Source organism: Pistacia vera, unplaced genomic scaffold (genome assembly GCF_008641045.1).
Source record: "Pistacia vera cultivar Batoury unplaced genomic scaffold, PisVer_v2 Contig173, whole genome shotgun sequence".
Taxonomy (NCBI): domain Eukaryota; kingdom Viridiplantae; phylum Streptophyta; class Magnoliopsida; order Sapindales; family Anacardiaceae; genus Pistacia; species Pistacia vera.
The window spans coordinates 257,221-283,465 of NW_022195823.1; the positions used below are offsets into that span (position 1 = coordinate 257,221).

Consider the following 26,245-nt stretch of genomic DNA (forward strand, 5'->3'; position numbering starts at 1 on the left):
AATTGAAACCTGCAACTGCAACTACTACATAAAATAAGAGTACTTGAATATTTCAAATTTTTAAACCCACATGGCTTCTCTAACATCTCTCTTTCATTCTCCAACCTTAATTTCTTGCTCTTCTCCTTCCTCCACCAAATGTGTTCTGCCCACCGCAACTCTCTCTGAAATGCTAGATATGAGTGACCATCAGCCCATCAAATTGGTTAAATTGTTAGAATTCCTTCTATGCACTTAAAGGATATGCCATACATTTGATTAAATACAGTTTTTAAAATATATATTAAATCACCCAAAATAACATTTAATTGGAATTTAACTATAATTTATATACAATTTTTTTTTTTGTTTTTCCACAAACTCACAAAACACAAGATCTAGCAACTCTCTCTCAAATGTATGGGAAAGAAAGAGACATTAGTGAATCATGAACAACCCCAACTTTATCAGTATTAGAGTATACCGGTCAGCTACCATCATTGCTGATGATGTGTCCAACAACCACCGACGTCATCAAGTAATGGGAAAGTCGTCGGAAGTAATGTTTCACTGAAAAATTGACAAAGATTCGACAAATCTTTTCATAATTTCCCGGCCAAATGTCGTTTTTGATGACTTTAATTACTATGAGTAGTACTATATCTATAACTTCTTCTTACAACCCTGACGTGACAATTAACAATTAATCAATTCGTAATAGATCTATCTGATAAATTATTATTGACCAATTACAAAGCATCACATCGAAATTATGATAGGAAGTTTGTGAGAAAGATTATGAGTATAATTATTACTCAATTACCACGGTAGGATAGATCCCTTAGCAAACTTTTCATTTGTGTTGATGGCTGCCAATTAGCAACCCCACTGGCCCTTTTAATTTTTTTAAATTTTATTTTTAAAAGATTTATTATTATATATTAAAAAAAAATTCAATCTTTTTAACAATTTAATTTTTTAATAATCATATTTTTATTTAAATAATACGTTATGCATTTAATCCAGCTTGAGACCAAACACGAGTATTATTCTAGTATTAAATAATAATATATTTAATAACGTTTTTCAACCTAACTTAATCTAAATGTTAGTTACAAGAAATGTAAAAGTGAAGGGAAATGCCATAAACCATTAGGGATTATGAATCCATATTTTGATACCTTATAACAACTCCACCTAAGTTTCATTTTTTTATTTTGGAAATATTTGATTTAAACTCAGACCTTCTGCAAATTTAAAAAATGGCTAAAAATTTGGACTGCCCCTTAATACATATAGGTTTAATTAATATTAACTAATGAAAAACTGCACATATTGATGTTCCTCCAATAGTCTAGCTTCAGACATTTTATTTAAGCTAAATTATGAAGTTCAATACGCAAGTATTCAGAATAATAATCCAAGTAAAATATTCAATTCAACAGCAACAATTACACGATTTGAAATGATAGTGTTTGCATTGACAAAAAATGGAGATAGAATCAATTTACCTTTAATGTTCAATTGCCAAGAATACCCTTCTGTATTATCATTTAGGCTGAGGACCGAATGCTGAATCGAATCAGTTGACAATCTCTATCCCTGTCAAAGAAGTTCCAGCATGAAGTTGAAGAGCAACGTCCCCAACAACCTTTTAACAGAGCAAAATATAAGTCATCTGCCAGAAAAAGAGATCTATAATCCAAGTTCTATAGAATGTAAGAGAGCATATATGGAGAAGCGTTAAGTAACCAGATCTTTGTAAAGCTAAGTTCAAAATGTATCATCAAGAAATATCATAATATAACATTAATTAACCTTAGCTTTTCATCATTATTTTCATTGTGCCAAATCAAAGACTGATTTATTTTTTTACTGCAGACAAGCTCTTATGGCTAAGGAATTTTAACTCCGAAAGGAAAAAGAAAAAAAATGCCCTTCAGATGGCATGAAGGTTAAATTGCTATAGTGGAGATTTTATATTATCCAAGCTCCTACTGGATGCTTGCCATTATGACTGACGCTCAAATGCAATATGCATGAGGTCTGGCAACGGATGGGAACCTTCCTCCTGGTGACAGGATTGTGCCGCAAAAGAAGAATGAAAAAGGGTTTAGGGTGGCAGAAGTTTAGGATAACGTAGGAGAATCTAACATATAGGTATCAGTCTCAAAGTTCACCATTTTCTGCTTGTTAGTAAATGCAGCCTAAATTTTCCGAGGAATACTATGAACTGACTGGGTTTAAAGAAGCAAACCAAACCCGAGCGAAATTCCATCAATAATTACTTAAAGAATCGAGCAGATATATTTATGCTGCATACCTTAGCCATGGATCTGTAAGAATGTTCTGTAACTCCTGCAACATGTGGCGTGATTAGAACATTGTTAAACTTCAAAATTGGATCCTCAGGATTAAATGGCTCAGTCCAAGCAACATCCATGCCCAACCCTCCCAAGTAGCCATTGGTAAGGTAATGAACAACGGCCTCATAGTCTAAAAGTCCTCCACGAGCAATATTCACCAAAAAAGAATCCTGACAAAATGCATTAACACCATTAATTTTTGTTTTATTTATTTATTTTCATATGAATGCAAGCTCTATAAGATGATTCCCTCTTTCTTGAAAATAAAAATAAAAGATATACGCAAAAAAAATAAAAATAAAATAATAATGTTCTAGTATTTGGTGAATTACAGTAATGTGCAATTTGTGTTAGAATGGAAGGAAATGAGAAATATCTAGAAGCAGAGGGAGGACTAGCTTCCTCTATTGGGGTTCAAAAACTTAGCCAAATATTGTAATATTGAACAAAATACCTTTTTATTAGAATTGGAGGAACATTTTAGAGGACTTATCCTTAAGATTAAAAAGAGTAACTTAGACTTGGGAGTGTTGATTGGTTGGTGAAGAAACTTGTCAATGCTGTTCAAGATAATAACAAAGGAACTTCCTTCACAATATGCACAGGCTCTTGTTATCAACTATTGTTATAGAAAGATATAGTCATGAATGGGGTTCATTCATCAATGTTTTTCATGATGGAGGAAAAAGATCATTGTCCCTCATGGTTCAGCCTCAAGGTTGCAGAAATGTGGCTGATTTGAAGCATAATAGTATTTATACTGACATGTTCAGCAAGAAAACAGCATGAGAAATCAGGGGAAGTTGCTGTCATTACAATGGGGTCAAGATGGTAATGAGAGCAATGTAAGATGTTTTGATTGTATAACATATTGGAGACGGAATAAAGCCATACTTTGCATCAAATAGAACCAATTTTCATGATAGGGGAGACATTCTGATGTGGTGTACCTGGCTGGAGCCAAATTGCTGACAGCAAGTGAATGGGACCAAGCCGGGTTCATTATACATCCAAAGTGCTTTATCAAGAAGGTCAAAGTGGAGCATAGATTCAAGCTATTTCAAGATAATGAATGCAAAAGAGAATGCTTGAGAAATCTGAATGCTCTGGGAAAATGCATCAGGCTTTATTCCAGTTTCAGTAGACGTTAAAGTGGCCACCAAAACAGCCAGGGAATCCTCTGTTAATTAGGATAGCATGAAGAGATGAAGCCTCCTACCAGAATTGAAGACAAGGTATCTGGTCATGGACAGAAACATGACAAGCACCAGGAAAAAGGGTTCACAACAGAAGCTTAAAATCTAAGGCCAAAATAGTCAGAAAAAAAAAAAAAAAACCAATTAGACTGACAACGGTGTTGAAGGCCCATCAAAGACCAAGCACACAAAGCTTTTACTCAAAAGTGAAACCCAATTTTCAGGCCCTGGGCACATCAATAATTTCCCAGAAAGATGCAAAGTCAATTGGAATAAGTTAGAAATTATAGGGTACAGACTTCTAAGAGAAGCCCAGATTTTCCAAATACAAGTCCCATGTTCATACCCAAAAAATAAAATAAAATAAAAATATTACTGACCAACCCAGCCTGTTACAACTTCAAACTAATTGCTATTCCAATATACTAGGAATGAAGAAAGCATCTAAACAAAAGATAGTTTGGAGTAGTTTTGCACTTCCTACTCTCTGATTACAATTAGATCTAAATCAAAGGGCAGCAACACCTCATTCAAAATACAGAAATAAAAATGCCTCCCAAATGAGAAGAAAATAAAGTCTTTGCATGCCACCATAAGCCAAAGCCTCAAAGGAAGTCGGTAAAAGAAGTTTTCATGATTTAAAGCCAAGAGGTGGGGGCACGTTTTGTCCCAAATGGTCCGAAAGTGTAAGCTTAACAGTTTTACTCAAAATATTTAAATATAGATTCAAAGAGAAGAAACATCTGAAAAGTATGTGGACAGAGACAACAAAGACACCTTTGCCAAAACTTTGGCGGAAGATGTTCCTCCAGATGAATCAGAAATGCCTTGAAAATTAAAGCCTAGTTGAGTTGTAAAGAGAATTTTAAATATTTCCTCTTATTGCAGGAAAACTGGATATAACACAGGTACATATGTAAAAACTAATTCTCAATGCCAGCATTCCAGCCAGCATGGAAGCATCAAAAGACTTCAACCAAAGCTCAAAGTACCGTGTCTAAAACACTATATTCCGAAAGTAGCTCCATCAACATTAGGTGATTACTTATCGTTCCTAAGACAATTGCAAATGTTATGCCACTTTGATATGCCTGCAGCTATGGACTTTGGAGAACAGAAAAATTAAGAAAAATGAATTAGGATTCTTGAACAGATTAGTAGCACTTGTAAAACTTACCTTTTTCATTGAAGATAAGAATGGCTTGTTTATGATGCCAGCCTGAAGGTCAAAAGACAAAATTGTAAATAGGTCAGACGAGGAATATTGTAATTAGACATTTGTATAAAGAAGCAGAATTCATGTTGAACTCATTAACTACAACAAGACTTCAATTTATCACTTGTCCAGCAAATTTTGAACATGCCTGAGTTACATATAGTCTAGATTGAAAAAATCAAAATGTAGGCAGATGAAAGCTGGACTCCAACAAGACATGTCAGAAACAAATGCTTCTCTTGTTAACATGGAAGAAAAGTAATTACAAAAAAGAAAGCAAATAAGTAGATAGACATGTATATCTAAAATATTCAAATAAACTAACAAAAAGCTGGGCTTTAATAAATAATAGAAGGAGCACATAGTTATAGTGGAGAGTGGAGACAAAGACTAGTGAAAAAAAAATTTCTTTCGTTACTGCGTAGCATGTCATGCGCATTTTTAGTAGAAAGGTTAGTGTCAGATTATTCAAGTTAAATTTACAGGTAGAACCAAATCCAAGTCAATCAAACAGAGAAGTAGAACTAAAAGTATATTAAGTGAACAAGCAGTCTTACTGTTTCTTTATTCAAATTCAGGCAACAAACAACAATGTCAGCATTGCCGAAAAAAAAAAAAAGATGAAAAAAAGAGAAGAAAGAAGAATTACCTGGATCCAGGGACTTTGGAAGCAAGACGGTGATCAGTTTGGTGATTTTGGTTTGTTGTTGTTCTTTCTGGGATTGAGTCCACAGCATTGAGGGGCAACCTGAAACCTGGAGAAGCACCCGCCCCTCCATTTCCTACCACAAATCTTCAATGTCTTCCATTCCCTTGTTCACTGCACACAGTCGAAGCCCCGAAAGGGTTCTCTTTCGAGACGGTAAATTTTGTGCGTATGGAATTGTTAGTGAGGGTGTCCAAAAACCCACCCGTACCCGAACCGGACTAAAAACCTGAATCCAATTGAAACATATATATATATAATTCGGCTTACTTTGTATACTCATTGTGATCCATTAACAATAAAGATCGACTTACAAATCAAGTTTTATAAATTTTATTTTATAACTCTAACGTCGACATATAGGTTTATAATTGTTAGTTTGTAATTAACAAGTGAAACTCTATTGTAAATTGACCAATTACAGTTGTTTTACATGAGATTATGAGAGAAAATTTGTGATATTAGATATAAACATAATATTACCGTTGATCAAACACACCTCAACTTTTTAAGAATGTTTAAATACCTCATAATTATTCAAAACTCCAAGATTTTGATAATTAAAAGAATTTTAATAATTACGGTTTTATCAATTGGAACACTTTTTGAAAATTTGAAAAAGACGTAAGTTTCATTTGTATTAATAAATAAATACATTTATCAGTCACCAAACATTTTTCTATCAATAAATAAATACTTCTTTTCTTTTATCACATAGATGGACATTAAAACAATGTCATTTGATTGAAGAAGTGCCTGTTTATTAATACAAATAAAACTTGTGACCCTGGCCGTGTAGTTTTTTTTTTTTTTAATATTTCTCCCATTGATAATACCCCTAATATTTGTAAGAGTTTTTAACTGTTTCAAAAAGTTTGGGTAGATCATATTAACAATCTCACAAGGGTGTGTGAATAAACCTTGGTTCTTAAAGGAATATTTTTATTTTATTTATATGTGAAATTAATAAAAAAATAAAAAATTTTAATACTATGCAAAAAAACTAATTAACTGAATAGATCAACCTTATTCAAGAGTTTAATACAATTTTTCGCCGCGAGTTTCATCACAATATATGTCCCCCTTTTAAGTATCGAAAATTACAGATTACGCCTGAGGATAGTTGACCGTTTGCTTTTCTGTCATTTGACTACCACCTGAGAATGTCAGAGTGGCAAAATGACTAATTAGCCCTGATCAGTTTATAATCATTCTCAAATAGTCGCTGCGTTTGTTTCGGTATTTGGGGTTTTGAGAAAAGTTTTTTGAAAAAGTTAAAAAAAATTGAATTGGGCGGGTATTACGACGGTAAAATTTATAAATTAATAATCTCCTTTATGTTTGTTTTTTTACAAAATACCCCCTATAATAAACACTTAAAAGTTTAACAAAAATACCCCTAACCCACCCTCAAACACCCCCAGCCGGTGACCACACCGGAGGTGGCCGAGTCGCCGTATGGGCCATGACCGTTGGATCTTGCCGGTCATGCGTCGCTATGGCCTTTTCCGGCCAGATCCACGGTGGATCTGGCCGGAAGGCCAGATCTACGGTCAGATCTGCCGTATTTGCTCTCAACGACGGCCAACAAACGGTCGTCGTTGATGGTTAACGACGACCGTTTGTTGGCCTCGTGATCGAGTGTTACGCCAAAGATCTGGCCGTCAACGGCCAGAATCTTTGGCCTTAGATCTGGCCTTTTTCCGGCCAGATCCACGCTAGATCGGCGCACTGCCAACCAGATTCAGCCGGTAGTGCGCCATTCTACCAGATTCCGGCCATTTTCCGGTGTGGTGGCCGGAATCTGGTAAATGTGGATTATGGGGTGTTTTTGTAATTTAAAAAAAAATATTAGGGTATTTAATTAAATTTCAAATTAAGGGGTTTAAAAAAGTTAAATAATTTTGGGAGTAGTATTCCCAAAATCTGAATTTTGGGTATTTTACTGTTTAACTTTTTGGGAATACTAAATATATTCTCAAATGTGAAAAAAACGCGCACGTCCTTCCTAAATACCCTTTTTACTTTAACACTTCCTTATTAAAAGGACAAAACACTCAACTCAGGAACTGAACATAATTGAAACCTGCAACTGCAACTACTACATAAACTAAGAGTAGTTGAATATTTCAATTTTTTAACCCACATGGCTTCTCTAACATCTCTCTTTCATTCTCCAACCTTAATTCTTGCTCTTCCCTTCCTCCACCAAATGTGTTCTGCCCCCCCGCAACTCTCTCTGAAAGCTAGATATGGACCATCAGCCCATCAAATTGGTTAATTGTTAGAATTCCTTCTATGCACTTAAAGGATATGCCATACATTGTTAATACGTTTTTTAAAATATATATTAAATCACCCAATAAACATTAATTGGAATTTAACTATAATTTATATAATTTTTTTTTTTTTTTTTCCACAAACTCACAAAACACAAGATCTACAACTCTCTCTCAAATGTATGGGAAAGAAGAGACATTAGTGAATCTGAACAACCCAACTTTATCATTATTAGAGTATACCGTCACTCCATCATTGCTGATTGTGTCCAACACCACCCACATCATCAGTAATGGGAAAGTCGTCAAGTATGTTTCACTGAAAAATTGACAAAGATTCGACAAATCTTTCAAATTTCCGGGCCAAATGTCCTTTTTGATGACTTTAATTATCATAAATAATACTATACCTACATTTCTTCTTACAACTTTTATGTGCAACTATAATAAATCAGTTAAAAATTTTGTGAAAAAGATTATGATAAATGGTTATTACTCAATTACCACAGTAGGATAGATCCTTAGCAAACTTTTCATTTGTGTTGAGGCTGCCAATTAGCAACCCCACTGGCCACTTTTAATTTTTTTAATTTTTATTTTTAAAAGATTTATTATTATATTTTAAAAAAATTCAATCTTTTAACAATTTAATTTTTTAATAATCATATTTTATTTAATAATCGTTATGCATTTAATCCAGCTTGAGACCAAACACGATGTAATTATTCAGTATTAAATAATAATATATTTAATAATTTTTCAACCTAACTTAATCTAAATGTTAGTTACAAGAAATGTAAAAGTGAAGGGAAATGCCATAAACCATTAGGGATTATGAATCCATATTTTGATACCTTATAACAACTCCACCTAGTTTCATTTTTTTATTTTGGAAATATTTGATTTAAACTCAGACCTTCTGCAAATTTAAAAGGCTAAAAATTTGGACTGCCCCTTTACATAGGTTAATTAATATTAACTAATGAAAACTGCACATATTGATGTTCCTCCAATAGTCTAGCTTCAGACATTTTATTTAGGCTAAATTATGAGTTCAACGCAGTATTCAGAATAAAATCCAAGCAAATATTCAATTCAACAGCAACAATTACACGATTTGAAATGATAGTGTTTGCATTGACAAAAATGGATAGAATCAATTTACCTTTAATGTTCAATTGCCAAGAATACCCTTCTGTATTATCATTTAGGCTGAGGACGATCTGAATCGAATCAGTTGACAATCTCTATCCCTGTCAAAGAAGTTCCAGCATGAAGTTGAAGAGCAACTCCCCAACAACTTTTTTAACAGAGCAAAATATAAGTCATCTGCTAGAAAAGAATCTATATCCAAGTTCTATAGAATGTAGAGAGCATAATGGAGAAGCGTTAAGTAACCAGATCTTTGTAAAGCTAAGTTCAAAATGTATCATCAAGAAATATCATAATATAACATTAATTAACCTTAGCTTTTCATCATATTTTTCATTGTGCCAAATCAAAGACCGATTTATTTTTTACTGCAGACAAGCTCTTATGGCTAAGGAATTTTATCTCCGAAAGGAAAAGAAAAAAAATGCCCTTCAGATGGCATGAAGGTTAAATTGCTATAGTGGAGATTTTATATTATCCAAGCTCCTACTGGATGCTTGCCATTATGACTGAGGCTCAAATGCAATATGCATGAGGTCTGGCAACGGATGGAACCTTCCTCCTGGTGACAGGATTGTGCCGCAAAAGAATGAAAAAGGGTTTAGGTGGCAGAAGTTTAGGATAGTAGGAGAACTAACATATAGGTATCAGTCTCAAAGTTCACCATTTTCTGCTTGTTAGTAAATGCAGCCTAAATTTTCCGAGGAATACTATGAACTGACTGGGTTTAAAGAAGCAAACCAAACCCGAGCGAAATTCCATCAATAATTACTTAAAGAATCGAGCAGATAATTTATGCTGCATACCTTAGCCATGGATCTGTAAGAATGTTCTGTAACTCCTGCAACATGTGGCGTGATTAGAACATTGTTAAACTTCAAAATTGGATCCTCAGGATTAAATGGCTCAGTCCAAGCAACATCCATGCCCAACCCTCCCAAGGCCATTGGTAAGGTAATGAACAACGGCCTCATAGTCTAAAAGTCCTCCACGAGCAATATTCACCAAAAAGAATCCTGACAAAATGCATTACACACCATTAATTTTTGTTTTATTTATTTATTTTCATATGAATGCAAGCTCTATAAGATGATTCCCTCTTTCTTGAAAATAAAAAAAAAGATATACGCAAAAAAATAAACATAAAAATAATATGTTCTAGTATTTGGTGAATTACAGATTTGCAATTTGTGTTAGAATGGAAGGAATGAGAAATATCTAGAAGCAGAGGGAGGACTAGCTTCCTCTATTGGGGTTCAAAAACTTAGCCAAATATTGTAATATTGAACAATACCTTTTTATTAGAATTGGAGGAACATTTTAGAGGACTTATCCTTAAGATTAAAAAGAGTAACTTAGACTTGGGAGTGCACTAAATCCCTAGGCAACATTAGCAATATCAAGCTAAGTTAAATCCTTCAAAAACCTCAGATTTTAACTCTACAGCTGTTTTTCCTAACCATTTAGCAAAAATGGCCACATTGGAGGAAGATTTTTTGAAAATTAGCATATTCCAATTATTCTTGTGATACCATCTATAATTAGTGACCGGGACACAAAAAAAAGAAAAAAAAAAAAATGTACCTCTCTTCAACCATTTCAGGGGAGTCTTTCATTAAACAATAGCGCTGCTATTAGCACACGAGACAGTGATGTCAAGCACTGTCTTATTCCGTGCACAAGACAATGTTGTCAAGCACCATTTTGAATGTTATTTAGCTCCATTATGTAAACGAGATGGTGGTCAACGTCACCTCTCTCATGCTAAACAGAGTGAGAAGGAGCTCACTTGTGAAATGGATTTTCATGAAGAAACCCCATAAAAAGTGTTGAAAAGAGGCATTATCATTACTCCGATCAAACATAATATATCTTTGCAAGACGCTACCAAAAGTGACACTGTTTCAACCAAGACCTCTAAATGGCTATTTTTTGCTAAAACCACTTTTCTAAAGGGAAACAACCTTGTCAACAAGACTTAATTCACTGGGATTCATACACAGTGTGTAAAAAACAGAAACACATGCATCTAACAAGTATAAAAAACAATTAGAAACATGTAATTTCAACCCATATTTAGATTCTCCCAAAATCTTTAGGATTTCTCTATCACTGCATGTAACATACATACAGTTCAAGAAACAACTTTTACCAACACAATTAGAAATCTCATGCTTTCCCATCTTGAATTATTCTCCCATATTACAAAAATGTAATGAAACAAAGGAGTACCTGGTAATGTGAGCATCCAAAGGTCTTGATATATATAGTCTGCAGCAAGAGAAGATCAAAACAAACAAAAAATTCACGANAATGAGAAATATCTAGAAGCAGAGGGAGGACTAGCTTCCTCTATTGGGGTTCAAAAACTTAGCCAAATATTGTAATATTGAACAAAATACCTTTTTATTAGAATTGGAGGAACATTTTAGAGGACTTATCCTTAAGATTAAAAAGAGTAACTTAGACTTGGGAGTGTTGATTGGTTGGTGAAGAAACTTGTCAATGCTGTTCAAGATAATAACAAAGGAACTTCCTTCACAATATGCACAGGCTCTTGTTATCAACTATTGTTATAGAAAGATATAGTCATGAATGGGGTTCATTCATCAATGTTTTTCATGATGGAGGAAAAAGATCATTGTCCCTCATGGTTCAGCCTCAAGGTTGCAGAAATGTGGCTGATTTGAAGCATAATAGTATTTATACTGACATGTTCAGCAAGAAAACAGCATGAGAAACTAGGGGAAGTTGCTGTCATTACAATGGGGTCAAGATGGTAATGAGAGCAATGTAAGATGTTTTGATTGTATAACATATTGGAGACGGAATAAAGCCATACTTTGCATCAAATAGAACCATTTTTCATGATAGGGGAGACATTCTGATGTGCTGTACCTGGCTGGAGCCAAATTGCTGACAGCAAGTGAATGGGAGCGAGCCAGGTTCATTGTACATCCAAAGTGCTTTATCAAGAAGGTCAAATTGGAGCATAGATTCAAGCTATTTCAAGATAACAAATGCAAAAGAGAATGCTTGAGAAATCTGAATGCTCTGGGAAAATGCATCAGGCTTTATTCCAGTTTCAGTAGACGTTAAAGTGGCCACCAAAACAGCCAGGGAATCCTCTGTTAATTAGGATAGCATGAAGAGATGAAGCCTCCTACCAGAATTGAAGACAAGGTATCTGGTCATGGACAGAAACATGACAAGCACCAGGAAAAAGGGTTCACAACAGAAGCTTAAAATCTAAGGCCAAAATAGTCAGAAAAAAAAAAAAAAAACCAATTAGACTGACAACGGTGTTGAAGGCCCATCAAAGACCAAGCACACAAAGCTTTTACTCAAAAGTGAAACCCAATTTTCAGGCCCTGGGCACATCAATAATTTCCCAGAAAGATGCAAAGTCAATTGGAATAAGTTAGAAATTATAGGGTACAGACTTCTAAGAGAAGCCCAGATTTTTCAAATACAAGTCCCATGTTCATACCCAAAAAATAAAATAAAATAAAAATATTACTGACCAACCCAGCCTGTTACAACTTCAAACTAATTGCTATTCCAATATACTAGGAATGAAGAAAGCATCTAAACAAAAGATAGTTTGGAGTAGTTTTGCACTTCCTACTCTCTGATTACAATTAGATCTAAATCAAAGGGCAGCAACACCTCATTCAAAATACAGAAATAAAAATGCCTCCCAAATGAGAAGAAAATAAAGTCTTTGCATGCCACCATAAGCCAAAGCCTCAAAGGAAGTCGGTAAAAGAAGTTTTCATGATTTAAAGCCAAGAGGTGGGGGCACGTTTTGTCCCAAATGGTCCGAAAGTGTAAGCTTAACAGTTTTACTCAAAATATTTAAATATAGATTCAAAGAGAAGAAACATCTGAAAAGTATGTGGACAGAGACAACAAAGACACCTTTGCCAAAACTTTGGCGGAAGATGTTCCTCCAGATGAATCAGAAATGCCTTGAAAATTAAAGCCTAGTTGAGTTGTAAAGAGAATTTTAAATATTTCCTCTTATTGCAGGAAAACTGGATATAACACAGGTACATATGTAAAAACTAATTCTCAATGCCAGCATTCCAGCCAGCATGGAAGCATCAAAAGACTTCAACCAAAGCTCAAAGTACCGTGTCTAAAACACTATATTCCGAAAGTAGCTCCATCAACATTAGGTGATTACTTATCGTTCCTAAGACAATTGCAAATGTTATGCCACTTTGATATGCCTGCAGCTATGGACTTTGGAGAACAGAAAAATTAAGAAAAATGAATTAGGATTCTTGAACAGATTAGTAGCACTTGTAAAACTTACCTTTTTCATTGAAGATAAGAATGGCTTGTTTATGATGCCAGCCTGAAGGTCAAAAGACAAAATTGTAAATAGGTCAGACGAGGAATATTGTAATTAGACATTTGTATAAAGAAGCAGAATTCATGTTGAACTCATTAACTACAACAAGACTTCAATTTATCACTTGTCCAGCAAATTTTGAACATGCCTGAGTTACATATAGTCTAGATTGAAAAAATCAAAATGTAGGCAGATGAAAGCTGGACTCCAACAAGACATGTCAGAAACAAATGCTTCTCTTGTTAAAATGGAAGAAAAGTAATTACAAAAAAGAAAGCAAATAAGTAGACAGACATGTATATCTAAAATATTCAAATAAACTAACAAAAAGCTGGGCTTTAATAAATAATAGAAGGAGCACATAGTTATAGTGGAGAGTGGAGACAAAGACTAGTGAAATAAAAATTTCTCTCGTTACTGCGTAGCATGTCATGCACATTTTTAGTAGAAAGGTTAGTGTCAGATTATTCAAGTTGAATTTACAAGTAGAACCAAATCCAAGTCAATCAAACAGAGAAGTAGAACTAAAAGTATATTAAGTGAACAAGCGGTCTTACTGTCTCTTTATTCAAATTCAGGCAACAAACAACAATGTCAGCATTGCCGGCAAACTCATAAATATCTTCATGACATCCCTTCTCATCAACCAGATCATCAGTGACTCCATTTTTCACTGGAAGTGTTCACGATATAAAACAAAGTAAACAAAAAGACTTCAACAATGCGTTTCACTAAAATATGATGGCACTTTTATACATACCAGTGGGATGACAAGAAACTTGAGAATGTGAGGCCCAACTCCTTTTTGTGGCAATAATTTTCACACCAAACGGTCGCAAGCGCTTTGCCAAATCAATCCCAATATTTCCAAATCCCATAATAAATACCTGCAAGAACAAGGAAATATCTAACATATAAATTTTCCAACTCCCTTAATAGGTTAATCAAAGATAGAGAATAACTCCGCATTCTAAAATATAACTCAATTAAAATAACTCTGTTCCCAAAATAAAGTGAAAATTAAATCAATTCATGCCTAGTAAGAATTTTAACAATTAAGTGCAACTCAATAAATCTTGTGTAAGTTCTTTTTTAATTTAACACTATAACTCGTAAGCATTCTATGTATCCAAGAAGTTAAGAAACATTGAGTCACTGAAAAATTAAATTAAGCCATGAACCTATATAAAGTATTTTTAACTACCATAAAATAAAGATATTATTAATTGCAACAATTTATTTAGATAATACCCATAATAAAAACTATAAACTTCTAAGTTGAATAACCAGAACTAATACATAAAATATTATTCCTTAATCAATAAGTTTTGTTTGTGACGATGATCGGATTTGTAGTTGTGGCTATGTTTAATCCACATACAAGTACACATGAACGGGCTTATTAGAACTTAAGATTATTGTTGAGCTATAACCTATCAGATTAAGATTTTGAGTCAGCAGTTGTTATCAGTTTCATTATAATAATAAAATCAATAATGCATTAATGTAACTTAAGGAAAATTTGGACATAAAGTGCTCTTTACAAAGTAAAACAAATAAAACATACTGTGGCCCACACTTTTACAAACTAGTCTTTCACCAAAAGAGAGAGAGAGAGAGAGAGAGAGAGAGAGAGAGAGTGAAGGAGAATTGTCACTCACAGTTTTACCAAGTAGTGTTTGACCGATAGGTTCTCCAAGTCTTCTTTGCTTTATAGCAATTTGCATTTCAGTCTACAACAAGAAGAGAAGTTACACAGGTCGTCAGTACACAATGGTACGGTGGTCTCAAGCAGAAACCAACGTAAGATGCAGATTTGACAATCATAAGATTTCAAGGCAAAAGTACATAACCATAAGTACGTTAACTGATGTGTTAGTCATGTAAGAAACACCTCAATTTATGGAAAATTCCCAAGCTTTACACCCACAACATAAAAATGCTATATTAAGCCTGCAGTGAGCTGTAAGCAAGATTTCTTATCAGTAACTTTGGTAAATTTGAGGCATAAATAACCCTCAACTTTTAACATAGGCAGAAAACCATATGGCAAACATTAAGACCCTAATTTCATTTACAATAATAATTAAATCAGCCCCTCAATGGCCTATCTACTTTAACTAGACTTCTAGGGCTACAATTTGCTTATCAACTTTGTTTGCATCAGCCTCTTTAACAATTTCTTCGCAGAAATTTCACCCCCCATTAATGTACTCAGCTTTTTCCAGATCATATTCATCTTTTGTCCCCAATTCTATACTCCTCCTAAGTTAAATCAAGAGACCCCTAGCCAATGCTCTTATTTTTCTGTAGCTGGGCAAAATGCAACAATATCCATATGCTAATACGTATTTATCAACTGCATAGGCGTGTTTGCAAGAAAATTCATTCACTAATTAAAATATGAGTGCTGACAATGGATAAAAATCATGCAATTCACTGGATGAGAACCAATTGCAGAGATATGGAGATCAAATGCAATGAAAATCCAACATAATCAGTGATGGAATTTACAATGCAAGTTTTTAAATTGTCAAAGAAGCAAAATCAGAGAACACTTTGACCAACATAAACTCCCATCTCTTATAATTTTCTAGCACAAGATAAAACCTAGCAACTAATGAAGAAAAGTAGTATAAAATTGACAAAGGGAAGGAAGCAATTATCAAATTTCCTTCTAAGAATCTGAGATAAAAAAGGGTTGCCTTATAATTGTTTCCCTTGCTTGCAATTGGCGAAGTACAAAGTTTATCAGTTAAGAAATTTGGCAGAAAAAAAACCTTAAGCAGTTTGCTATGTAACATGTAGGAAAAGCAAACAGAAGTTATAGATGCATGACCCTGAGTGAACAACTCTTCATTACTAAATAAGGTATTAAGAGAATGGATAAATAATAAGCAGTTACTAAATTGAGTAAACGAACCTGCTTCCGGAGAAGGCCCAGTATTAGATATATAGCCATCTCTGCACATGATGCTGCATTTCCAGTCATGTCACTGGGGATTCTAGCAACTTTGATTCCACATTCTGTAGCAGCATCAATATCAACACCTTCACAAAAGCACACATATGGGGAACTAATCAATTTTGACAGTAGAAATAATGCAAGAAAGACGAACAGTATTAAAAAGCACATATCATAGGCCATAAGCTCCAAGGCAAATGAAAATATACAATTGAAAATTACCTTCAAGGCCAACACCAAACTGCATTATTAGCTTCATCTTCTTTGCACGAGATATAACATTTGAATCAAGCCACATGCTTTTTACCACACATAGATGGTAGTTTTGTATGACATTAGGAACATCATCAAGGGGGACATCATCAACCTGCAAGTATTAAACAGAAAAATGCAATACATGAAAGAAATCTGGCATTATTGTGCCCGTTCCAATCAGGCAATGTTAGCACCGGTGGAAAGAGTCACAGAACATATCGAAGGTATATATCATCATGCAAGAGCCTTTTGCATATTGTCAGCTCTGAAATTCAGTAAGACTGGCATAAAACATTCCAAGCACATTCTTCATTTGTCTATAAAAATACAAGAAACATACTCCTTTTAGAATGTGTTCAAGAAACTAAGAGATCATGCAAACAAACACTTAAATAAAATTATTTGCAACAAATTCACTAAATAACTTGATGCAATAAATGCTCAGATTCACTTGATGAACAGCAGAGGGATAGGCAAAGCCTAAATTTATGAATTAGATGTAGGCTTTGCCTTGCAACAGGGTTCATAGGAATCACTCACTAGAATCTTAGAATCCACATCTGAAAGTTGGATGCATCAAACATCAAATTCCTATGGCATCTCACCAAACAAATCATTAAGACTCAGAAGATCATGTTCAAAGTTCAGTCCCCAAAAGAGGGTAAAAAAAGAAAAGACATATAAATAACTTCACTAGAATCTTAGAATCCACACGTAAAAGTTGGATGCATCAACACATTAAATTCTTATGGCATCTCACCAAACAAAGCACCAAGATTCAGAAGATTATCTTCAAAGTTCAGTCTCCGAAATAGAGGGGAAAAGGAAACAAAAGTAACCTCCTATAAGATAACTTTCTAGTCGAAGCTTTAGCTGCCAAGCAATTGAAGTTGTCATAATTAAAGTAACATGTTTTCTATCCATAGTAGATCTGCAAGAAATCTTCTTCCAAACACCATGGAAGCTAAGATTTCTCAAAGAAAAATTAGGGAAATCCCTAATTAGAAGAATATTATTGTAATTTGATAAAATAAAAAGTTTACTATTTACAAGTTATACTATGCATCCTAAGTAGTATCCCAAAATTCTCAATCCTACATGGCATTGTCATTTAAATGATGTGCTGATGTGATAAGTGACATGGTGATACCATAAATAATGATTCATCACTTGAGATGAGAATTTTGGTATACTGTCAGAGATGTATTACCCGTTTACAACTGCATTACATTGAATAGTCTCTACCTTATTTGTAATATCAATATCTAACTACCTTTTCAACAATTATTTCTGGTAACCAGGTTTTAATTAATCAACCTTACATTTCCAGGAATATAGGACTGTTCACCTTTTCTTGGAAAAAGACAAAGTGCATCTTCCTGTAATTTCTTAAGGTGCTTTGTGTAATTTGTTTCTCTCAATTAATGGTCAATGTAATTTATAAGATATTTTATTTGAATTAGAGATGTCAAAATTCTTTGCTTTTTACATAGCAATGCATCTGAATCCAACAATCATTATATCTATGGTATGCCCTTTCTCTTTCACTTCCTCACCACATATCTCACATAAATTTCATCTCTCCATTACCCTCTTTATCTCCTACAGTTCTCATTCCCAAAATCCTACACTAATCATTTAAATGAAGCAAGCATATCTTCAAACTTAAATAGTCAAGTTATATTTCAAATGACATCAAATATATATTCACATTTCAAATAAATAACAAATATAACACTGTTGAAAGATCTCGTAAATAATTGTGATTATGTACCATATTTGTTATACTCTATATTTAGTTAGTTTAGAAGTTTATGAGTTGTATTAGTAATCTTAGGAATCAATATTTATTTTCTTCTATATTAGGGTAGTAAGTTGACTAGTACATTTCTCCTTAATTAGGGAGATTAGCTGCCTTTTTTTGTTCCTAGTTAAGCTCTTTAAATAGCTATACATTAATATAGAAAAATAATTCAGCCTTCTTATATTTTTTGTTCACTGTTTTTATGGTATCAGAGCAGAAAAAAAAAAAAAAAAAAATCCTAAGTTGAATCTTTTTTTTTTATCTCTAAAATGTCTGAGTCACGTCTGGCACAAGCCAGCCTCTTCAGCCATCTCAGTCCGAACCTCAGAAAAATACATCTGAAAACCATCCCATTCAGATTACTACAATCCGACTAAAGGCTGATAATTTTCTTCGATGGTCACAATCTGTTCGCATGTATCTCCAAGGAAGAGGAAAGATTGGCTATATCACAGGTGATACTAAGCAACCTGGCGTGAATGACAAAACTTATGCCATTTGGGATGCTGAAAACTCAATGGTAATGACATGGTTGGTCAATTCCATGATTGAAGAGATAAGTGCAAACACCTGTGTACTCTACAGCCAAGGAATTATGGGACATTTTCAGAAATGTACTCTGATCTTGGAAATCAATCCCAAGTTTACGAGTTGACCCTACGACTTGGGGAAATTGCCAAGGTGAGGATTCTGTGACAAAGTATTTCAATTCTTTAAACGGATTTGGCAGGACCTGGACTTATTCAATGATTATGAGTGGAAATCAAAGGATGACTGCAACCAGTACAAGAAGATAGTGGATACTGGCAGAATCTTCAAATTTCTTGCAGGTCTAAATGTTGAATATGATGAGGTCCGTGGCCGAATAATTGGAAGAAATTCTCTGCCTCAATTGGTGAAGTTTTTGCGGAGGTAAGGAGAGAAGAGAGTCGGAGACAGTGATTGGGAAAGAAGACTGCAGGTTCAACCACGTCCATGGAAGGATCAGCGCTGGCTATTCCTGAAGCCCAAGTAAGCAGTAGAACTTCTCAAAACCAGCGTGCAGAAGACAAAAACAACTTGCAAGTGGACTACTGTGGAAGCCACGCCATACTCGCGAAAAATGGGAAGTTGCATGGTAAGACACCTAATGGTAAGAGAAAAAATCTGTGTGAATAGCACACTACAGCAAATGAGGCTGAGTCATCTCCATTTAGTAAAGAGCAATAAGTCATCTTCTTAAACTGCTGAAATCTTGCTCATCATCTAATGCTCCTATCGGTTCTATGGCACAAAAAGGTAGAATTCTTGGCTTTATTTGTTCTAGGAGTACTACTCCTTGGATCATAGATTCAAGAGCCTCTGATCATGACAAGCGTTCTCCATTGTTGATTCATATTATCCAGTTCGGTTCCGAAAAAATCAGAATAGCTGATGGCAGTTTTTCACCTATTGCAGGCAAAGAAACATTAAAATCAGAAAAAATATCTTTGAAATCAGTTTTACATGTTCCAAAACTGCATGTAATCTTCTTTCCGTTAGCAAATGTCTAAAGACTCTGACTATCCATTCTTTTTCTCCTCAATTGTGTTTTTTGGACCGGAACTCGGGGAAGACGATTGGAACTGCTAGAGAAATAAATGGGTTGTACTACTATGATGGAAATGGTTCTGGGAATAAAACAGCTCATGGATTAGGTAGTACAGTTCCAGCTTTGTCTATGATCAAGTTATGTTATGGCAAAAAGATTAGGACATCCTAGCTTTCCATATCTCAAATCTTTATTTCTGAATTATTTAAAAGAATTGATTGTTCAAAACTTCATTGTGAAGCTTGTCATTTAGCTAAAGTCATCGTGTTTCGTTTCCAATAAAACCATATTTGCTTCAAAACCATTTATTTGTTGCATAGTGATGTTCGGGGCGCCATCCAAAGTTAACACACTTTTGGAAAAAAAATGGTTTGTAACTTTATTAATGATCACACACGAGTTTGCTGGGTTTATTGTTGGAAAGAAATCTGAAGTTGAACAACGATTTAAAGATTTTTTCCACAGGTTGAAATCAATTTCAAACAAAAAATGGCATTCTAAGAACGGATAATGGGAATGAATATTTCAACAAATATTTGAGAACATTTATTTTGGAAAAAGATATTCTGCATCAATCCACTTGTCGTGACACACCACAACAAAATGGTATTGCTAAAGAAAAAATAGGCATTTACTTGAAGTTGCTCAGGCACTTATGTTTTCCATGAATGTTCCTAAATCTTTGGGGTAATGCACTCCTAACCTCTTGTTATTAATAAACAGAATGCCATCTCGAGTTCGAATTTCAAAAACCTTTACAAGTTTTGAAAAATTGTTTTTCACATCTAAGATAACAGCAGATCTCCCTTTAAAGGTTTTGGATGTGTTTGCTATGTGCATGTCCAAATGGTTTCGCTCAAAACTTGATCCCAAAGTGAAAAATGTTGTTTTTTGGGTATGCTTCTAAGAAACGTGGGTACAAGTGTTTTAATCCAGTCACAAAGAAATTTTTTGAGAGCATGGATGTCAAGTTTGTCGAGGATCACTCTTTTTTTCAAAAAAAAATTTCTTCAGGGGGAGAACTTAGTTGGAGAAAATAATTTCTGGGAACCTTTACCATTTCTTTAACTAATTCTGATATGAACTAGTGTTAGCACTATTAATCCTACTTTGCCAGATGTTACTTTATCAGAGACAGGGGAGAAGTACTTCCAACGGATCATAATCCAGTGGATCATAATCCTACACATGAGCTGCAAGTATACTAGGAAGAAATTCCATAAAGTTACTACAGCCTAGTATTCTTCAGCAGATGTTCAATCAGCTTTGCCGAATAATGGCCCTACAACTCAGAGTAACCTTCCCTCTACTTCACTCCTTCTGACCTTGATCTTCCAATTGCTTTAAGAAAGGAATCCGAAATGCACTAAACATCCTATCGCACAATATTGTCATATGAAAAACTGTCAAAAAATCATAGAGCATTGTGTCTAGGATTTCTAATATGTTTGTTCCAAGAACTGTTCAGAAGCATTAGATGACCCGAGCTGGAGATAGCGTGATGGAAGAAATAAATGCTCTTAAAAGAAAAACAATTGGACGTCATTGATCTACCCAAAGACAAAAAGACGGTTGGTACAAAGGGTGTTCACGGTGAAGTTTAAAGCTGATGGAAGTGTGGAGAGATACAAAGCGAGACTAGTAGCAAAAGGATTTACTCAAACTCATGGTATTGATTACTAAGGACTTTTGCTCCTGTTGCTAAAATTAATCTATAGAGTACTTCTTTCTCTTGCAGTTAACTTCAATTGGCTACTTCATCAATTTGACGTAAAGAATGTGTTTTTAAATGGACAATTGCAAGAGAAGTATATATGGACTTGCCACCGGATTTGAAGGAAAACTTGGAAAAGGCAAAGTGTGCAAATTAAAAAATCTCTATATGGACTAAAGCAGTCCCCTAGAGCTTGGTTTGAGCGTTTTGGTGATGTTATCAAGAGACATGGTTTCTCTCAAAGCCAAGCTGATCACACCCTGTTTTTCAAACATTCCATCAAAGGTAAAGTAACTATTTTGATTGTGTATGTAGATGACATAATCATGACAGGGGATGATTCTCTTGAGATAGCAACTTGAAGAGGAAACTTGAAGTCGAATTTGATATTAAGGACTTGGGAAAGCTGAAATATTTCCTCGGGATGGGTTTGCAAGATCCAAGGAGGGAATTTTTGTCAACCAACGCAGTATGTGCTTGATTACTCGAAGAAACAGGAATGACAGGTTGTAAGGCAACAGATACGCCAATCGAACTAATGTAAAGTTGAAAACAGCAGCAGCTAATGAGGTAATGGACAAAGAACGTATCAAAGATGGTAGGTCGACTATCTATTTGGCCACACTCGACCTAACATAGCTTTTGCAGTGAGTGTTGTGAGTCAATTCATGCATTCACCTGGACTACTCACTTTGAAGGTGTTCAGAATTTTGAGATACTCAAAAGAACTCCTGAAAAGGACTTTTTTTCAAAAAAGGAGAACATCTTCTGATAGAAGCCTACACAGATGCAGATTGGGCAGGAGAGTAAATGACAGAAGATCCACCTCAGGTTATTGCACCTTTGTAGGCGGAAATCTGGTTACCTGGAAAAGTAAAAAACAAAGTGTGGTGGCAAGGATAGTGCTAAAGCAGAATCCGCTCTGTGGCACATGGGTTCTGTGAAGTGTTATAACATAAAAAGACTTCTAGAAGAATTGAAGATGCTGTACCAGCACCTATTAAAGTTACTGTGACACAAGGCTGCAATCTCTATAGCTCATAATCCAATTCTACATGACAGAACAAACATGTAGAAGTTGACAAACATTCATCAAGGAGAAGAAGATAGTGGTGTGATATGTATGTCCTACATACCCACTGCTAGCCAAACAACAGATATACTAACAAAAGGTCTTCCCAAGGTGCAACATGAGAATTATTAGCAAGCTTGCCATGAGTGATATCTTCATGCCAGCTTGAGGGGGAGTGTTGAAAGATCTCGTAAATAATTGTGATTAGTACCATATTTGTTAACTCTAATTTAGTTGTTTTTAGAAGTTTGAGCTGTATAGTAATCTTAGGAATCAATATTTATTTTCTTCATATTAGGGTAGTAAGTTGACTAGTACATTCTCCTTAATTAGGGAGATTAGCTGCCTTTTTTTGTTCATGTTAAGCTCTTTAAATAGCTATACATCAATATAGAAAAATAATTCAGCCTTCTATATTTTTTGTTCACTGTTTTTAAACACATATTTGATATAGCTTTACATAACAAGATAAACTTTTGACCATACCTTTCCCACTTCAATGATGACAAATCTCTGCCCTGTGCCTTATAACTTGACTCTTTGATTCATCATTTACAACTTGCAAAAGCAAGTCTGCTAGAAACTCAAGAAAATGAGCATAAACTCAAGAACATAAAAAATAACCTTAGAATTCGGGAATTACCATATAACTACAGAAGTTACAATGCAGAGACTGATATCTTCAACAGAGCAAAAACTCACAGTAACTTGCTAATCCAGATGTCTAGCCATGCATATGACCCTCAAGGAAAACAGGAGGGTATTTTGGAAAGCATTGATTTAGGGAATCAACATGAATCTAATATGGCACCTTGAAACGCTGTTTATTTCAACATATAGTCTCATAGCTGCAAAAGGTTGAAGATTCATGTTGGGATTTTTTTAGAACTAGATGAACCATATATATTTCTTGATAGGTTGACAAACAAAGATAACTTATTGAATTGGCATCAGTAGATTCAAAAGAAAAAAAAAAATGGTGCAATTTTAGCAAAATTGACAGTAAGAAATTCAATCAAGTTCCCTATGAGAATTGACATGTATATGGATGGACACATTCTTGCTGCTACATACAAGGGAACATAGAGGACTGCTATTCTCACAGAAAAAAAAAAAAACAAAGTTTTAGCAAATTGAAGAAAAGTTAAAAGTGTGGGTCCAGTACAAGTACAACTAGATCTATTTGTTGCATACTGTGCTACAAAATCGGCACCACCACAACTTTACAGATAACAAGAGTCGAAGCATGTTTTAAGTATAGGGAATGCGTTACATCACTAGCCCAGTCCTAATCTTTTGAGTGACTTTAGTGAGATTGTTGAACAGTTGAGACAGACCACTTCTTAAACCTCTTAATTTTTCATCATCGGTAAGAAACAACCAATTGAAGGACACCTCACTATGCATACTTCAGCTTTCAGCTGGTGACCTCCATTTTGGAACATTATGATCTGAAATCACTCCATGACTAATGGGACAAATAAATACTTTCATTCTACCACTGAGTAGCTAGATCACACTTTGAATGCTAAAGAAAAAAGTTCCAAGATGCCTAAGTATGAGTAGGCAAATTCATTAGAGCCAACCCCATTTGATGGGGAAGGAAACTTGACGCAATAAAGATAGAAGATCGATTTAAATATGCAAGAAGTGCTCAATTGAGTTTTAACAGAAAATATATTCAAGGAATCCATAAAAGTGCTACTAGGTAAAGCTTCATTAATACTAAAAGTGGGGTTAGTTTATTTTTTAAAGTCTTTAAATTTGTTTGTAATACCAAAAAAGTGGCTTATTAGCAAAAAGAAAATTCAGAAGTGATAATCTCTCTATCTCTCTCTCTTTTTTTTTTTTTTTTTTTTTTTTTAATTAGGGTTCGGTTGATCCAATTTTTCCTGGTATCCAGTAATTTTTTTTTCTTATACTGTATTGCAAGACATTACAAAACAATATTCAAAGATCAGAAAAAATAACTATATTACCCCTGATTCAATTTCTTTTGACCTGTTAATAGTCACAAGTACAGGTTGCTCACTCTTGGTCACATCGGATAGCTTTTCTCGTTAGTGGTAAGGGAGGATGTCCTTTGGAGTTTCTTAGTTTTACTTACCATGAACACCTACTAGGAAAAAGTATAGGCTCTCAGTAACCGAACCTAGTTTTCTCCAGAATATTATGAACCAAAGGTGTTGCTTTAGTAGACATATATAACATAACCTCATGTTCTACTGCTGCAAAATAACTTCAGAAATAAAATCCAATGTAATCCAAGAAATTAACTACTGCAGATTTTCCAACATTCAGCCCGTATACAGATACACAGCTTTTCCCATAGCAACAAAACTTGAAAACTCCAAGACATGTAGTCATATTCCAAAACCAACCTCTTATTTAGAAAGAATATAATTAGCAAAGTACTTGTATAGTACACTATCAGGAGGTATATTTTTTAAAGGGAGTGAATCCTCGATTAAAAGTGAAAACATACCTGAATGAATGGATAATTTTTCAAGTATTCTTTGGTATAATTATGAGAAGGAGGAAAGTATGGCCCACAAAAGAGAACACGGGTAATATTCTTATCATTCTTCCCATCCATTCCCTCCATTTTGTATGATAAATCTGCACCAATCAACCTTAGCATTAAAAGAAATATTTATTTCAGTACATGAGACATGGGTTGCAGTAGGAAAAAGTATGAAATGTTAAACCAAAGAAAGCCTTGTATCATTAAATACATATATACAACAGTAAAAGCATGTATGAAAATGAATCTAAGATCTACTTCCAAGCTGAATGGAGAAGAAAAATTATGCAACCAACCCAAGAAATAAGGAATTAAGCATTAGTAAAGTATGTGAATTTCTAATTACAACACATGGAAAATTGCTAAGGACCTCTTCGGTAAGATGACGGCCTTTTGGGATACAAAAAGCGATTTCCAAGTCCAAAATCGAATCATTTTCTTAACTCAAAGGAACAAAAAATACTGCTCTTCCTCAATATTTTCAGAGACATGACAGTATTGCCTTTAAAAGCTAATTTTATGAAAATAAAGTGTTGAGATAGTCTCAAAATCCCTATAATCACCATATACAACAGGCAACAAATCCCATATCCGCTCAATGAAATAAAACCTTAAAGCTGTGAAATCATCAAAACCCAGCATCATATTAATCTACAATCTTCCACAATACGTACAACCATTTGTTCAATTGTTTTTATTTTTTTATTTCTCACATCAACCTGCTCTCTTAGTGACATGATATTTCTTTTACTCATTATTATTTTTGATGCATAAATCATAATTGCGGGGGTTTTATTATCTAACTACTAGAGATTGAACCATAAATTTACCAGAAAATCAGAGTATTACTCATAAGCATGCTTGTATTAAGAAGTTGAAAATTGAATAAATGTGAAATAAATACCAAAAAGAAAGAATCAAAACAGAGATAAGAAAGTCAAATTTTGATTTAAAGAAGGAAGTATTAGAGTTTACCAAGTTTCTACAGTTACTGGTGAAGTTGAGTCCCTAGAGGGAAATTTAATCTAAACGAAAACAGAAAAACTCTGAAAAGATTTTGCCAAGTTACGGCCCGTTTAATTGGGTA

At 34.3% G+C, this 26,245-nt stretch overlaps 1 protein-coding gene across 6 annotated transcripts; it reads right to left on the bottom strand.

The window, feature by feature from the left end:
• Positions 1 to 26,245, bottom strand: LOC116125866 (hydroxypyruvate reductase). 6 transcript variants are annotated; one of them, XR_004127393.1, is made up of 11 exons: positions 26,134 to 26,245; positions 25,120 to 25,253; positions 16,442 to 16,586; positions 16,178 to 16,305; positions 14,916 to 14,987; positions 14,015 to 14,141; positions 13,812 to 13,927; positions 13,216 to 13,257; positions 2,303 to 2,515; positions 1,491 to 1,630; positions 1 to 164 (listed from the first exon to the last, which is right to left on the bottom strand). XR_004127393.1 is itself a non-coding variant. In XM_031411583.1 (10 exons), exons 2-10 carry the CDS (start codon positions 25,237 to 25,239, stop codon positions 1,562 to 1,564), a joined length of 1,032 nt encoding a protein of 343 aa, XP_031267443.1. In that variant the 5' UTR covers positions 25,240 to 25,253; positions 26,134 to 26,245; the 3' UTR covers positions 1,321 to 1,561. The 6 variants fall into 6 exon arrangements, 5 of the variants coding, with proteins under 5 accessions (XP_031267443.1, XP_031267444.1, XP_031267447.1 ...); XM_031411583.1 differs by lacking the exon at positions 1 to 164 and having other exon boundaries at positions 1,321 to 1,630; XM_031411584.1 differs by lacking the exon at positions 1 to 164 and having other exon boundaries at positions 1,321 to 1,630; positions 25,120 to 25,267; positions 26,134 to 26,232.